At 48.6% G+C, this 14,817-nt stretch overlaps 4 protein-coding genes across 4 annotated transcripts; all 4 read right to left on the reverse strand.

The window, feature by feature from the left end:
- Nucleotides 1-8,540: 8,540 nt before the first annotated feature.
- Nucleotides 8,541-8,956, reverse strand: LY79DRAFT_672364 (uncharacterized protein; the record flags this gene model as incomplete). The annotated part of the gene is made up of 2 exons (XM_060564042.1): nucleotides 8,541-8,550; nucleotides 8,610-8,956. 2 exons carry the CDS (start codon nucleotides 8,954-8,956, stop codon nucleotides 8,541-8,543), a joined length of 357 nt encoding a protein of 118 aa, XP_060410685.1.
- Nucleotides 8,957-9,699: 743 nt separating this feature from the next.
- Nucleotides 9,700-10,205, reverse strand: LY79DRAFT_638326 (ACT domain-containing protein; the record flags this gene model as incomplete). The annotated part of the gene is made up of 1 exon (XM_060562295.1): nucleotides 9,700-10,205. Exon 1 carries the CDS (start codon nucleotides 10,126-10,128, stop codon nucleotides 9,700-9,702), a length of 429 nt encoding a protein of 142 aa, XP_060410686.1. The 5' UTR covers nucleotides 10,129-10,205.
- Nucleotides 10,206-10,537: 332 nt separating this feature from the next.
- Nucleotides 10,538-11,218, reverse strand: LY79DRAFT_337844 (uncharacterized protein). The gene has a single exon (XM_060552549.1). It carries the CDS (start codon nucleotides 11,138-11,140, stop codon nucleotides 10,691-10,693), a length of 450 nt encoding a protein of 149 aa, XP_060410687.1. The 5' UTR covers nucleotides 11,141-11,218; the 3' UTR covers nucleotides 10,538-10,690.
- A 447-nt stretch (nucleotides 11,219-11,665) lies between these two features.
- Nucleotides 11,666-14,506, reverse strand: LY79DRAFT_661687 (uncharacterized protein). Its single transcript, XM_060562794.1, has one exon. It carries the CDS (start codon nucleotides 14,255-14,257, stop codon nucleotides 11,951-11,953), a length of 2,307 nt encoding a protein of 768 aa, XP_060410688.1. The 5' UTR covers nucleotides 14,258-14,506; the 3' UTR covers nucleotides 11,666-11,950.
- Nucleotides 14,507-14,817: the final 311 nt, after the last annotated feature.

A 14,817-nucleotide genomic window follows, 5' to 3' on the forward strand; every position in this document is an offset into this window, starting at 1 on the left:
TATTATAGAAACTCTAGGGGGTAAAGTTATACTATAGAGTACTAAAGGCTAAGTTACTTATAATTTAAGAAGTAGCTATATATTAAAAGTATTATCTCTTATACACCTAGTACTATATTATATTCCTAATAGACTACCTAGGGTATTATTACTTAGTAGCTAAGCTATAACTTAATAGCTACTAAGCTAAGTTACTATAAGACCTCTTATTATTTAATTTTAAGATTAAATATTACCTAAATAAAAATAATATAGTAAATAGGCTTTTATAAAGGCTAAACTACTAGCCTAGTAAAAAAAAAAAAAAGAAGTATAAGATATATTCTTAGAGAACTTCCTTAGTAGATTTAAAAAGAAGGTAGTAATAATTAAGTATAGTAGACTACTAGGTTAAGATATAGTAGCCCTAGAGGAACTTACTACTACCCTAGAAGAGGAAGTTACTATAGTATAACTAGAGGATAAGTAAATTTAGTCTAAAGAGTAGTAATAACTAAGGAGTTACTAGGCTAAAGGGAAAAATAAGTTACTTTAATACTAGGGTAAGCTTATAGTACTAAAGGGATATATAATAAAGATAAGGTTACTTATAGTATTTTATAATAAACTATTAAAGAGGCACCTAAGGGTAACCTAAATAATAAAATATATAAGATAAATATTCTTCTAAAATTAATAAAAAAGGATATTAAGAAGTATATTAATATATATACTACTTACTAATATATAAAACTAAGACATTATTTACTTTATAGGAAACTAGCTTCTCTTCTACTACTTAACTAACTATAAGAGTAGGTTACTATAGACTTTATTACTAAGCTACTAAAGTTAAAAAGATTTAATAGTAAAGTGTATAATAGTATCTTAGTTATAGTTAATAAGCTTATAAAGTATACTATCTATTTACCTACTAAAGAAACCTTAATAGTAGATTAACTAGTAACCTTCTTAGTAAATAAAGTATTCTTTTATTTTAGACTCTTAACCTTAATAGTGTTAGATTATAGTTCTTTGTTTATAAGTTACTTTTAGGCAGTAGTATATTACTAGCTAGCTATTAAATAGAAGCTTAGTATAGCCTATTACCCCTAAACTAATAAATAAATTAAAAAGTAAAACTAAAATATTAAATACTACCTCTAAGCCTTTTATAATATTAAGTAAAATAACTAAGTAAAATAGTTACTTATAGCTAAATTTATTTATAATAGTTTATAGTATAGTATAACTAAGGTTATACTAGTAAAGGCACTAATAGGCTATATACTATAAAGTATATATAATATATACCTAGTAAAAGTAAAACTAATAAAGGTCCCTAGGGCCTATAAGAAAGTAAAGTAACTATAGAGCTAGAGAACTATAATTAGTAAGATATTAAAAGTAGTTAATTAAGCCTATAAGAAGTAGTATAACGCTAAGAGGTCTAATATAGATTTTAAGGTTAAAAAGAAAGTCCTTTTATTAGCTAAGTTTATTAAGTAAAAAAGACTATCTAAGAAGCTATTAGATAAGTACCTTAGCCTTTTTATAGTAAAGCAAGTAGTTAATAAGGGTAAGGCCTATAAAATAAATATAAGTACTAGATATAAGATCTATAATATTTTCTCTTTATCTTAGCTAGAGAAGTTCTAGGGATTACTAGTAAAGCCTTAACTAATACTAATTAAAGAGAAAAAGAAAAATATATATAAAGTAAATTAAATTATAGCCTATAAGAGGCTATAGTAAAATTAGTAGTACTTTATTAAGTAAAAGAAGTATAATAAAAAAGAAAACTCTTAAGAACCCTAGAGAAATATTATAGAAGAATTATAATATAACTATAAGTAAGAGGTTACTAAAAAAAGATAAAAGTATAGCTAAGTAAAGTAAAAATTAGCCTAAAGATAACTAGATTAAAGATTTAATTATTATAGTACTAAGGCTAAAGAATATAGGTAGCCTAAGGGCTAAGTATTTAAAAAGTATAATAAGTAAAAAAAAATAAACTAAAAAGAAAACTAAGAGAGTACTAAAGGTAATAGTAGTAAAGCCTATTTACTACTTTACTTATTATCTTTTAAATTACTATTACTAATATTTTTATTATTATTATTATTATTATTATTATAGGTAAAGAATATAAAGGATATAAAAGTACTACTTTTATTTTTATTAGCCTTAGAGTTAAGCTTACTAGTATACTAAAAAGAAGTTAATAACTAGTATAAAAGTACTAGGGAAGCACTAAGAAAGTATTAAAGAGAATACTTATAACCTAGGAGTAAGTCTAGGACTACTCTAAAAGGAGAGTAGTCTAAGCTATAATAGTAGTAGTCTACTCCTAGAGGGTAATAGTCTAGGCCTTAAAGGCTATAGTAGTAACCTTAGTAGTATAAAGTATAAACTTAGTTAGCTTAACCTAGTAATAAAAAAAGTTAGTAGTAGTCTTAAGGGCTATAATATAGTACTAGTAAAAGAGCTACTTCTTTTTTTTAGCCTTAGCCTTATACTTAGTATTAAGGGCCTTAGCTAGGTTAACCTAGTACTAAAGTGCTTTCTTAGCTATAACCTAGGCCTTATTAATCTTATCCTAGGCTAACGTTAGTATAAGGGTTACTAAAGGGATACTAAAGGAAGTAAATATATAGTAATACTATAGTAGATATAAGTAGGCTTAGTAAAATAGTTTATAGCCTTAAAAACATAATATAGCTTAATACTAGCTATAATAGTAGTATAAGTAGCTTATTTAAAAGGTTAATAACTACTAAGAGTTATAAAGATAATAAAAGTAAAAGTAAATATACTAAGATATAAGGCTTACTATATATAGTAGTATAATAAGTACACTTATTACTAGTAGCTAAGATATATTAACTAAAGTACTAAAAAAAGAACACTAGAAGAGCACTAAGTATAAAAGAAAGTATATAAGTAGTCTTTATATAGTAAAAAAAAGTAATAGTATAAGTATCTAATATACTAAAATACTAGTTAGTTATTTAGTAAATATAGTAATTATAAAGTATATTATAAATAAGCTTATTTTTCTTAATATAGGTATAAAAGTAGTAAAAGGTAAATAAAGTAAAAAAAAGTACTAAGAGGCTAATAAAACTACCTTAGTTAGTAAAACTAGTAGTAGTAAAGCTAATAGTAGTAGTAGTAGTATTATTAGTAAAAGTATTAGTAAAAGTAAAAAAAGATATAGTAATAATAAAAGAGCTAGTACTAATACTAGTACTATTATTATTACTATTACTACTAAGTAGTAGTAGTAATAGTAGTAGTAGTAGTAAAATAAGAAAAATAAAAAATAATAATAAAGTAAAGCTATTAAAAGAAAAAAAAAAAAAAAAATTAAAAGTAAAAAAATTAAAAAAAAATAAAGCTAAAAAGGTTACCTAATTAAGCTAAGTAAAAATAATAAAGTAAGTTATAATAGTATTTTAAGCCTATAAAGTAAAAAAAAAATAGTAAAAAAAACTAAAAAAAATAAAACCTAGGGGGTTACTAATATAGCCTACTAAAAGGTAAAATAAAGGCTTTTCTTTATTATAAAAGTAATATAACTTAAGGCTTAGGCTATAAAGAAATAAAAGTAATAAAAGAGGTAATTATATAATAAAAGCCTACTAAAGGTATATAGTACCTAAGAAAGTATTATAGTTAAAAAAATAAAGAGATAATAAAAGTATTATAAGTAAATAAAATATCTTTATTATAAAGTAAGTAACCTTTAATAAGGCTAGTTAAGTAACAAAGGCTTATAACTTAGCTAAAAATAACTATAACCTTAAGAAAATAATAGTCTTAGCTTAGTTAGACTATAATAGCTATAAAGGTAAAGTTAAAGGTAATTAGCTAGCTAGAGAGATAGCTATTTACCTAGTAACTTACTAAGCCTAGAGGTATTCCTAGATACTTTTAAGATACTAGCTAGTAGTAAAGCCCTAGGGGCCTACTAGAGTACTACTTAAGGTCCTAAGGACAAGACCTTAAGGGGGGGGATTATGTTAGGTGCTAGAGGTAGAGGGCACTAGGGGACTACTAGCTATAGAGCTATAACTAAGAAAACTATTATCTAAGGGTTATATAAAAGTAGAGTTTATAGGAACAAGAGAATTAGGAGAAAGTAGATTAGAAAATAGTTATAATTAACCTCTAACTACGCTATTTATAGACTTCTTTACTTAGTACTATAACACCTCTAATAATTTAGCTAAATAATCCTAGTTTATGTATAGGTTTAGTCTTCTTAAACCTATATTAACAAAGGATCTAGTAAATACTTAAGGCTAATATATCTATATTATGCTCCCTTTGTAGCTTGCTAGCTATATTAGTATATGTCTTTTCTCTGCTATAATAATTACAGTAAACCTTTTGTATAATAAGGCTAGTAATAGACAGTGTTGCCTTCTTAGGCTAGCTAGCTTAAAGGGCATCTTTAATATATTTAGGAAGGAGAGAAAAGGTAGGAGCAGAGGGGTCAAAGCTATGCTTTTTTACGTGTGCGAGAATCTTATTAACTGTAACTTTAGGTATATTAAGAGCCTCTGCAGCCTCGTTAGCGGATTTGCCTCCAGCGCGGCTTCAAAGGGCAAGAATAGATGCCTATAAGTAGGGGTCAACGCAGGCCATAACAGCAGTAGTTATAATAGATAGTTATAATAGTTATTGTTGTTGTTGTTGTTGTTATTAGTAGATAGATAGTTGTAGGCAGGGGCCCTGGGGAAGAAGAAATAATCCTATTGCTCTGATTGGTTGGATATATATAAAGTGGGTCTAGGTGAGGGGGTGGGCCTTGGCATTATGGATCATTACTTTTGACACGCTCCTCCGTAATGGGGGAAGATTGCCGGTCAACAAAGACGGAAGCAGAGGGCGTTGGCGTGTCAGACCGGATAAATCTACAGGTACACGACTGCCATACCCGGAAAGCACGTAAATCTTGCAGAGAGCCCAGGTCAGCGGAGGACTCACAATCTGCGTATTTATTGCGGGGTGTGGTGTGCATCCCTGTTTCTTGGTAGGAGGATGACTTACAAACTCTCTCTGAATCGAGCCCTTCGTCTTTTATCCTATCCTAGTAGAGACTCAACAGTCGTCAATTCCTACCACCTTACTTCATGGCACAGTCGGCTGCGGCCAGTGCCGAGGCGTCTTGGTTGGCGTTGTCTACGCTCTGGAGATGCTTTTGCAGGACGTCAAAGATCTGCCTCTGTGAGGAGATGGTGCAGGGCTGAATATCTAGGATATCGTGATTTAGGCCCTTTCCTGGTGTCTGCTCTTGTAAACTCGACTAGATTAACTTAAGATGGATCCGACTCCTGTTACAGCGCCTACTGGACCGCCGTCCACAACGGCACCGAACCGAACACCGACAAACTGTTCCTACGTAAGCATATATACATCCCTTACTTCTGGGAAACTAGGACATTCTCTTTATTCTAGAGTCTAGACGAAATTTCCCTGTGTGTTGTTTCAAACGACTGACAAGACCTCTTTCGCTACAGTTCAGCTTTAACGGAGAGCCCTACAACGGGCCTGGCACGCCGACGTGAATGTACGCAGAACATGCAAGACAGCAGGTCGCTGACGCCTTGGCGCCCAGAGGGTTTGGTTAACACAGGTACCCTAGCTATTTCGGGAGCAAGGCCCTGCCGCTGGACCAAATGCTTCCTCTCTAGGCGTCTAAGCTGATCCAACACGTGCCCCTCGTTCCCGGACAGTCGACGCCGTACGCACCTGGAAACAAGCCTAGGGCGTGGCGTGGCCAGCTTTCTACAACGACGAGAACCGGGCTGAATTCGACGTCGGCCACCACAATTCCAAGAAGGGGGGGTCTGCTCGTGGCCACACGCTCTTCAGTCCCGGAAACTACCATCCGAAAGCCTAAACGGGGAGAAGATTATCCGGGTATGGGTGTGCCATAGTGCTCGTTCAATCCTTTATTTTTTTCTTCTGCTTGCTTTTTGTTTATTGGCCCATTCCGTTGGATGGTTTGCCTCATCTATCAGACCATAAGGCAGAGTGGGAAAACAGGACACCTGGTACTTGTAATTCCCATTTCGCTTGCTCTATGCTTGAATATCAGCAAGCGGTGATGGTGCGAGGGTTTTATCGGAAAGACAGATTTGGTCCAGCTATGGAGGGCTTTGACTGCGAGGTGTGATGGCAACGAATCCAGAATAGCCCGGGGCGAAACTCGTTCGCGGCCATACCCTTTGTCCGCGATAACGAACGGATAGATGAATGGGCGGCTATTTGTATCATCGATACTCTGGCGTTCTCTTCGGACCGGCTTGGTGTTGACAACAATGGGTCTATAGCCGTTGATTATAGCGGCCATAATGGTGTATAGAATACGCGCCCCATACAAATCCGGGAGAGCATCAAGATCTATCATCGCCTTGTCACGCTTCCTAGCTTGTTGAAGGTGATGGATTATGTCAGTCAGTTTTCAACTCAATCCTCCAGACATTCTTGCTATCCATGACCCGCCGTCCACTGCCACGCAAACATTCCACCGCATACGAACCTCCCTACTTGGTTGACCAGGCGGCAGTGGACGCTCAAAGTTCGGCGCGTTGCATTCTACTTCCGCAAACTAGTCGGTCTGGATTCTTGGAGAGTCAAATTCGCCACAGGAAACAACCCGACCCTGGTCGCCGCTTACTCTCGCCACAGAATGCGGCGAGGTGGTGATACACAACGCTTACAACCCAAATAACCGGTTGAACCTTGAATCACTACTGGTCCCGCCGATTACCGACCCAAACTCTATCCTTCTCGGCGACTTCAATCTTCACCACAAGAGATGGGGCGGCGTCAAGGTCAAACAAACCCACCCCGGGGCCAGGCGCTTGGTCCAGAGGACGGACGCCGCCGGCATGGCTTGCGTGTTGCCCCCGAGCCCCATAACCACGCGTCTCCTTTGGGGCAGATACAATGATGATCGTTTCACCAAGAACTGCTAAGCGCAATCTGTTACAAGTCGGCTTTCCTGAGCTCCGCAAAGAATCCGACACTGACGCCTACACTGAAGGCATTCTCGACGCCCTCAGGGACGCCATCAATGAACATGTTCCGTCGGCTAGGCGGAAGCCTCAGCGTCCTGCGTTCAAGCCGCCTGCGTCATCCGAGATCGACAAACACTCGAAGGCAGAGAAGCGTGCCTTGCGGGCCTTCCGAGCATGCCGCCGAAGAGGTCGCAGGCATGGCAAGCTCTGGGAAGAGGTACAAAAAGGCCCTCAGGGCAACCTCCCATCACCTTCGCACGGAGAGGAAGCGCATGTGGCGTCAGTTCGTCGTCTCACGGACCGTGATACTCTACAGCTCTATTTATATGGCAAGACAGTCTTTGGCCTGGTGCGCCAACAAAGAGACGGCCCACAGGCCACACCTGCGGAAACCAGACGGTTCGTTATACCGCGACGACGCTGAGAGCGCCGTCTGCCTACGCAAGTCTATCTGGTCCGACACAAGCGTGGGAACTTGTCCGGATCCCGTGCCGCTGCCCCGTTTGCCACCAGACAGGGCCGAACATTCTTCATTCCCTTTTAGCGCCGGCGAGGTTGGGGCGGTTTGCAAGCGACTGGCCAACGGCAAGGCTTATAACCCTGATCGTATTCCAATCGATGCCATAAGCTTGACGGCAAAGCCGCTGGGGCCTTACCTGGCACACTTGGCCAGCGCTTGCGTTCGCCTGTCGTACCACGCTGATATCTTCAAGCTGTGCAACACTGTTGTGTTGAAGACGCCGGACAAAGCCGACTATTCCAGTCCAAGGGCCTGGAGACCCGTCGCGCTACTGCCCTGCCCCGGGAAGGTCGTCTGGAGGCTGATAACCCACTACCCCAAGGACCTGGCAATGGAATACGATCTTCTCCCTGGCGTCCAGTTCGGCAAGAGCCGAGGATGTCCCTCAAAGGCCCTCGAGTATCTCTTGACGCCCGCGTACAAGAGCTTCATGCACCCAGTCTCAACAAAACACGGAAGAGGTTCAAGTGGGTCAGTACACTCCTGAGCCTCGACATCAGGGGGGCATACGACCATGTCGACCGCGACGAGCTCCTCAGGATCTTGGCCAGCAAGGGAATCCCTTTCTGGATCATCCGGTACGTCAGGTCATTCCTTTCTGCCCGCAAAACCTGCCTGAACCTTGCCGGTTACGTGGCCGACGACTTCTGGGTCAATGTCGGGGTCCCTCAAGGCAACACCTTGTCCCCCATCCTGTTCGTCTTCTTTACTTTTCCCATGCTCGAAAAGTTCAAGAAGGAGAATCCCGACGCCGAGATCGTCATTGCCATGGCGCACGTCGATGACACCTACATACTCGTTACCAAGGTTCGATTGAACAGTGAAGCAGAGAGAGGGAGTGCATCTCGCACACACATGACCTTGCGGGAGTGTAATTTGTCATCATTTAAGCAATAGGCCGGTTATTGCAAGAGTGGACGACGCCTAAAACGTCTCTTACAAAGTGGCGGTACACAGACGGAGCTTCGCCGTAGGGCCCTCGAATGTCGCACCTCATGGGCATTGCCTTAGTTGCGGCTCTCGGGGCATCCAGTAGGGATGTAGATTGCGGATACAAGGCTCTCAGGTTGTCGTACGCTTCTTGGGTCATGTGTTCCCCCAACATGCCCAGGAACATGGCCCACCTGTGACTGTCGAGGGATTTGCTCAGGTAGTCGAATGTTTGAGCGAGCAGCCGAAGATAGTCGTCGCCGGAGAGCGTCGAAAACGTGATGGAGTTCTTGCGCAGGGCTAGGCCGTGCATCTCCTTGGCGACCTGCCTGCAGGTGAAGATGAGAGCCATGTCGACCTGTCCGCCGTCGGCTCGCCTCAGCCTGCCCTTCACGAAGCCCTCGGTATCGCAGAGGTAGCCGCCCTCGACGGCCACGTAGTGTCGGTAGATCATGTCGCGTATCTCGCGAGGGAGGCCGAAGAAACCCGCCATGACTTTGACTGGGCCGAGCCGAGAGCGTGTGATTAGGCGTTTGTGGCGTCCGAGTGGAAAATGCCGCTTGAGCTTGATGCTTTGGCGCGAGAAGAGGGAGAAGAAGATGGCGATGAGGAAGAAGAAAAGAAGGAGTGGATGTTGACTTATTGTTGAGCGGCGAGGACGGATGTCTTTTTTGCCAAGACGTTGTGGTTGAAGAGGAAGAGATCAACAAGCCGCTCTGATATCAGCATTTGATACTCTTTAACACCCGAGCCAACACCGCACACAAGGACCGTTTGAGGCCAATCGGACATACTTAGCATCCATGCACGTGTGTGTATATAGCCTTCAATGAGACCCTTCAATGAGACCCAGCCAGGCTACTGAGGGGATGACCTTGACGGATGCTTTTGAGAGAGGCTATTCAGGTGCAACCGCAACTCTTCTCTGCGCGGCTGCGGGACCGGTATTCGGACGCAACGCCGGGCAGAAGTGAGCAGGACGTCTTATGCGCAATCTACACTCTGAAAATGATACTTTACCATATCGGGTGAGTGAGCCATCGGCGCCTCATTTGCATTATCCATTTGGACTATATCATTATGAAACTGTAAAAAAGAACCAATGTTTGCTTCTAGTTTGACTCTCACTCCCCCAGCTAAAAAGGCTCCTCCTGTTCCCTCACCAGCTTTCACTCACTTTCACTCATTCACTCACTCACCCACTCACTCACTTTCACACTCTCTCCCTCTCCCTCTCTAAATCGACCCTCGGCATCCGTGCTCCAGAGCAAGCTGCTCCAACTCCTCCACCGCCTCCGCCTCCCTCCCCTCCGGCACGAACAGGTGGTCGTGGAAGAACCCGCTCACGGGGTTGACGCCCATGCCCCTCGCCGCCAGCCTCGCCGCGACAACGGCCATGAAGCCGACGGCCTCGAGGCTCGAGTGCACGTCGAGCGTGATCATCCTCGACCGGAAGGCGTGCTCCATCCCGCGCGCCGTCGCCGTCGCGAGCGTCGTGACGAGCGTGAGGCCCTCGCGCTCGCGGAAGAGGAGCCGGACGTCGGCGAGTGGCGGCGGTTCCGCCCCCGAGGGCAGCGTCACGAAGACGTACGTCTCCGGGTCGAGGACGGGGGTGAGCGTTGACAGGAGCGTCTTGAGGGACGTCTCGCCGAGGGGCGCAGTCATTTGTGCCGCGCGGGCCACGACGGCGATCGGAGTTTTGCTGGTATTTTTTTTTTTTTTTTGCTTCCTTTGTTTTATTTGGTGATCGACACTGGCGATGCGGCGCTGGTTTCTCCGTGTAAATGTGACACTGGGGCTCTGCGATTCGATGACGCCGGCGACGGGAGGGCGGAAGAAGCCAAGGGGGAAAGGAGTTCGGCGCAATCAGTAGCGCGTGAGTTATATGGAGTCTCTTATCAACCAAGGGCGTCAATGACATGAACAAGGGGGGATCCAGCACGAAGACTTTCTAGTCAGCCAGCGATATACCATTACATGATAATAACTATTGCTTCAATCTCTCTATTACGCTTTTTGAGTCTGTCCGGCCAACAAAGAAGCTCGATAAGAAACAGAAATAACAGGAGGAAAGACGTAAAGTGTCTGGCTTGTCGACCCCAACGCCTAGAAGCCCAAGTGTCATGGCATAAAGTCAATCCGTATCCGTCATCGCCGGCGTGCAACTCAACACGCCCCAATCTCGGAGAAATGTAGACAGCTCAGCAATCCCGACAACGCCCCGTCGTCATGTCTTCTGTGCCGAAACCAGGACGAACCCCAAGATCGCCGCCCCAAGGATGAGGACCGTCGCCGCCAGCATCAGGGCGAGGAACGTGAGACGCCGCCGCCGTCGCCGCGCCGCCGCGTTGTCCCGGCGGTACTCCTCGACTACACGCGCGGACGCTGCGCTGCCGGATCCCCGTGCCGCAGCGAGCCTCGCCCCCGGGCGCCGCGTGTAGATGGCGTGGCGCAGCGGCCGGCGCCGCTTCTCGTGGACCGGCAGGATCGAGTCGGCGTCGTCGCCATACCGCCAGCGGCGGAGGACGCGATGCAGGTATGTCGCCCCCGGCGGCGAGGGCGTGTCGCAATGGCATCGCCCGCGCTCGATCTCGCGGACGAACTTGGTCTTTGGCGGGAGCATAGTGATAACTGGTGGCGGTGGCGGCGGGGGAAGTGTGCTGGAATGGTCAAGCATGCTCGGGATTGCGCGGATTGCATGGAATGTGTCTGGGTGGAAATTGGATGTTTGAGCAGATGCTGGAATCGGACACAGCAACCGAGGAGGTGGCTGGCCAGAGCCGGTTTTTAGATCTCGCGTCGGACATGGTGCCGCGGTGTGCGGGCTGGCGATGCACGCATCCGGCCGTGTTACGTGACAAAAGATATGCCAAAGATGGGTTGGCTGGCCGAGAGAGGGACGATGACACTGGGATCGCTGCAAGCACCGGTGGCCGTATCAGCTCGGTGGGAGTAGGCAAAGGAGGCCGTTCCCCCATCCTGCCTCGCGCCCTGATTGCCGGCTTCCGTGGTCCGATGGGCCATCGTGTATCAGTTGCGCAGCCTGGGAGCCCGTCCATAGTTGTCTTGCTGGCGAGCAGTGGTGACGACAGGAGGCCACAAAGGGTGAGACGACAACAAAGCATTGAAAAGTCAGCGGCCGCCGCGGGCTCGCATCCCGAGGAGCTGCATGAACGCATTCGGAAGCTTGGCTCGGTTGGCACGCGGATTCAAAAGATAAGCCACCCCGTTGCATTCCGGAGCCTCTAGTCAATTACCCAAACCGGTCGTGCCTTGACGACATTATCTATGAAGCCGACAAAGAAAACATCCGCCTTGCTGGTGACGGCAAACGATCGAACATGAGCCTAGACTCCATCCTCCTTGACTCCGAGTGTGTGTGTGTGTGTGTGTGTGTGTGTGCGTGTACATAGTGCCTGTACGTGTGTGAACGCATGCATGATACGACAGCAGCCTAGCAGGGCAATGGCCAAAGATGACCAACGCATCATGCATCAACCTCGTCCTCGTCCAAGAACCCCAACCCGCTGTCGAACCTCCTCTTCTTCCTCGCCGACGACCTCCTGGCCAGGCCGCCAGCAAGTAGTAGCCCCCGCTTCGTCCCGGTGTCGCCGTCCGATACCCCGTCGCTCGGCCCCACTCTTCCATCCGCCCCGGTCTCCTCCGTCCCAACCACTTCCGGCCCGGCCACCTCCGCGCCCGCCGGGCCCAGGAACTCGCGACTCATCCCGACGACACGTTCCAGCTCGCCGCGCATCCCCTCAATCACCGCCTTGGCCGCCTCCCGCTCGCGCACCATCTCGACCTCCAACCCCCTCTTCTCGACCCGCAGGTCCTTGATACCCTCGTGCGCCGCCCGCAGGCCCGCGTTCACCCTGTCGACCTCCTCCCGCAGCTCCTGCACCCGCGCGTCCCGCACCGCGAGCGCCAGCCCGCCGCGCCGCGTGGCCTCGGCGACCTCCTTCGCCCGGGCCTCCTCGGCCTCCCGCAGCCGCCGGCGCAGCGACCGGCCCTGCGCCACGGCGTCGGCGAGCTTGCCCTCGAGTTTCGCGATGGCGTCTTCCTTGGCCCGCAGCACGCGCCGCCCGACCTCGACCTGCGCGTCCCGCGTCGCCATGGCGTCGCGGTGCTCGCCCTCCATCCGGTTGACCACGCCCTCCAGCTCCGCCACGTCCCGCACGTAGCCCGCCACGGCGCCCTTGAGCCGCTCGACGCTGACCTCGAGCTCGGCGACGCGCTCCCCGCGCTCGCCGAGCGCCGTCCTCGCGCGCCGCAGCTCGCCGTCGAGGTCCTCCATCGCAGACACGCGCGCGCCCAGCTGCTGCCGCAGCGAGAGCTCGAGCTCGTGGTACTCGTCGATCGAGGCCTCGTCCTCGCGCGCGCGCTTCGCCAGATCCCGCAGCCGCGTCAGCAGCAGGTCGAGGACCTCGCCGCCGTGCGACGACAGCGGCAGGGTGATCTCGCCGGGCGTCAGGTACTCGAGTTCCAGCCGGGCGGTGCGTAGGGCGGCCGAGAGCGAGGCGATGACCTCGGACGCGTCGGCGCCGGGGAAGCCCAGCCCGCAGAGGGACGCGTCGATGTCCTGCAGCGCGGCGGCGCGGTCCGAGGCCGCGCGGAGGAGGGCGGCGATCTGCGACTCGATTGTCGCCAGCGGGTCCGGCGAGCTCTCCAGCGGCGCCACCGTGCACAGCTGTCCGGACAGGCGGTCGGCGAGGGTCGAATAGGACGCGAGGGCGCTCGTCAGCTTGGACATTTCCAGCCGCAGCGACGCCACCTCTTCCTCCAGACGTTCCGTGTCGGGATCGGGGAAGCAGGCCTGCACGCCGACGTCGGCCAGCGGGCGGACCTCGCTCGTTCTTGTCGTCCTCTTGCGCGAGGACGGTGTCGGTCCAGGACCGGAGGCGGCGACGGGGCTTGTGAGCGGCGGCGTCAGGAACGACGAGCGCACCCGCGAAGGCGTGCTGCAGACCATGTCGGCCATGGTCGCGTCCCCAAAGGCCGTGTCGTCGCCGAACTGCGCGCGCTCGCCGCACACGGACTCGGCCTCAACCGTATCCGTCTCCATGAAGAAATCGTCGGCGAACGGGTCCCGTGCCGCGAGGGTCCAGTCGAAGCAGGTCCGGTCCCGCGCGGCGCCGGCGGCGGACCGCTCCGACAGCGCGGCGCGGAGCGTGTCGACCTCGCGCTCGAGGGCCCAGATGCGCTCGGTGTCCAGGATGATGGTGGCGTTCTGCAGCTCGTAGATCTCGGCGTCCTTCTGCCGCAGCTCCTGGCGCAGCCGCTCGACCTCGGCCTGCGCCGCCTTGGCGCTGCGGCGCTTCTCGGCGGCGATGGCGTTCATCTCTTCGCTGAGGCCGTTGCGGCGGATGCGTCGCTGGACGCGGCCCGAGAGGACCTGGCGGAGGGGGAGGAAGTGAACCTCGCCGCTGGTAGGCAGGTCGGTTGTCGTTCCGGCTGTGCGGCCGCCGCTTCCCGAGGGGGTGCTGCTGCCGGCGGGTGTGGAATGGCGGCGGCGGCGGGAGGTGGACGGCGTGTTCCGGCCGAGGAGCGTGCGGTTCATCATCGGGGTCAGGCCGGTGGTGGATGAGTGACGGGTCGTCGTGCGCGGTGTCGACACAGACGGCCCAGGGTCTGAGAAGCGAACTTTGCGCTTTGCTATCTTGCGTGGGGTCTGGGATGTCGAGGGTTGTGATGTTGAAGGCTGTGACGTTGGGACGGACGAAGCTGCGGGATTCGCCCCGGGTAAGCTTCGACGCGTGCGCCGTAGCGCAATAGGCAAGTCGTCGTTGTTCATGGTGAGACAGACGGCTGGATGATTCGATACAACAGCAAGTTGACTATCGTGACACGAACAGAGAGATGTCCAGCGGAGAAAATATCTGACAATGGTCGCGGGCGGAAGCAAGAAATATGCCCTGCTACACCCGTTGCGAGTGAACACTGATCGATTACAACGACGTAAACAGATCAACGGCTCCCGTCTCTGGGCATGTGTTCCATTAGCCAATGCATGTAATGTTTGCTCAACCCACGCTTCTCTCTCGTCCACTATGTCTATCTCGCGGTGTGTCCCCCCCCCCCCCTCCCTTCTTGTACCCCAGGTTGTTGATAAAGGCTCTTGTTTACACATTGCCTATCTCGGACTAGCTCTGCCATCCTCCCTCCCCCCCTGCCGGGCCTCCGTTTCGGCTCCGCCTGCGCCGGGATCCGTCGACGCGCGTCGACCAATCGTTTCCATCGCCGTCGCGGTCGTTCCAAACAAACCTCGACCGGGTCTGTGGCCGTTCTGGCGTGTTTTCGCTGTCCACAGCCGTGTCACCGTGGATGGGTTACTACAGCATACGCTCACAAAGT

The sequence above is a fragment of the Colletotrichum navitas genome (genome assembly GCF_030913465.1).
Source record: "Colletotrichum navitas strain CBS 125086 chromosome Unknown LY79scaffold_64, whole genome shotgun sequence".
Classification (NCBI taxonomy): Eukaryota; Fungi; Ascomycota; class Sordariomycetes; order Glomerellales; family Glomerellaceae; genus Colletotrichum; species Colletotrichum navitas.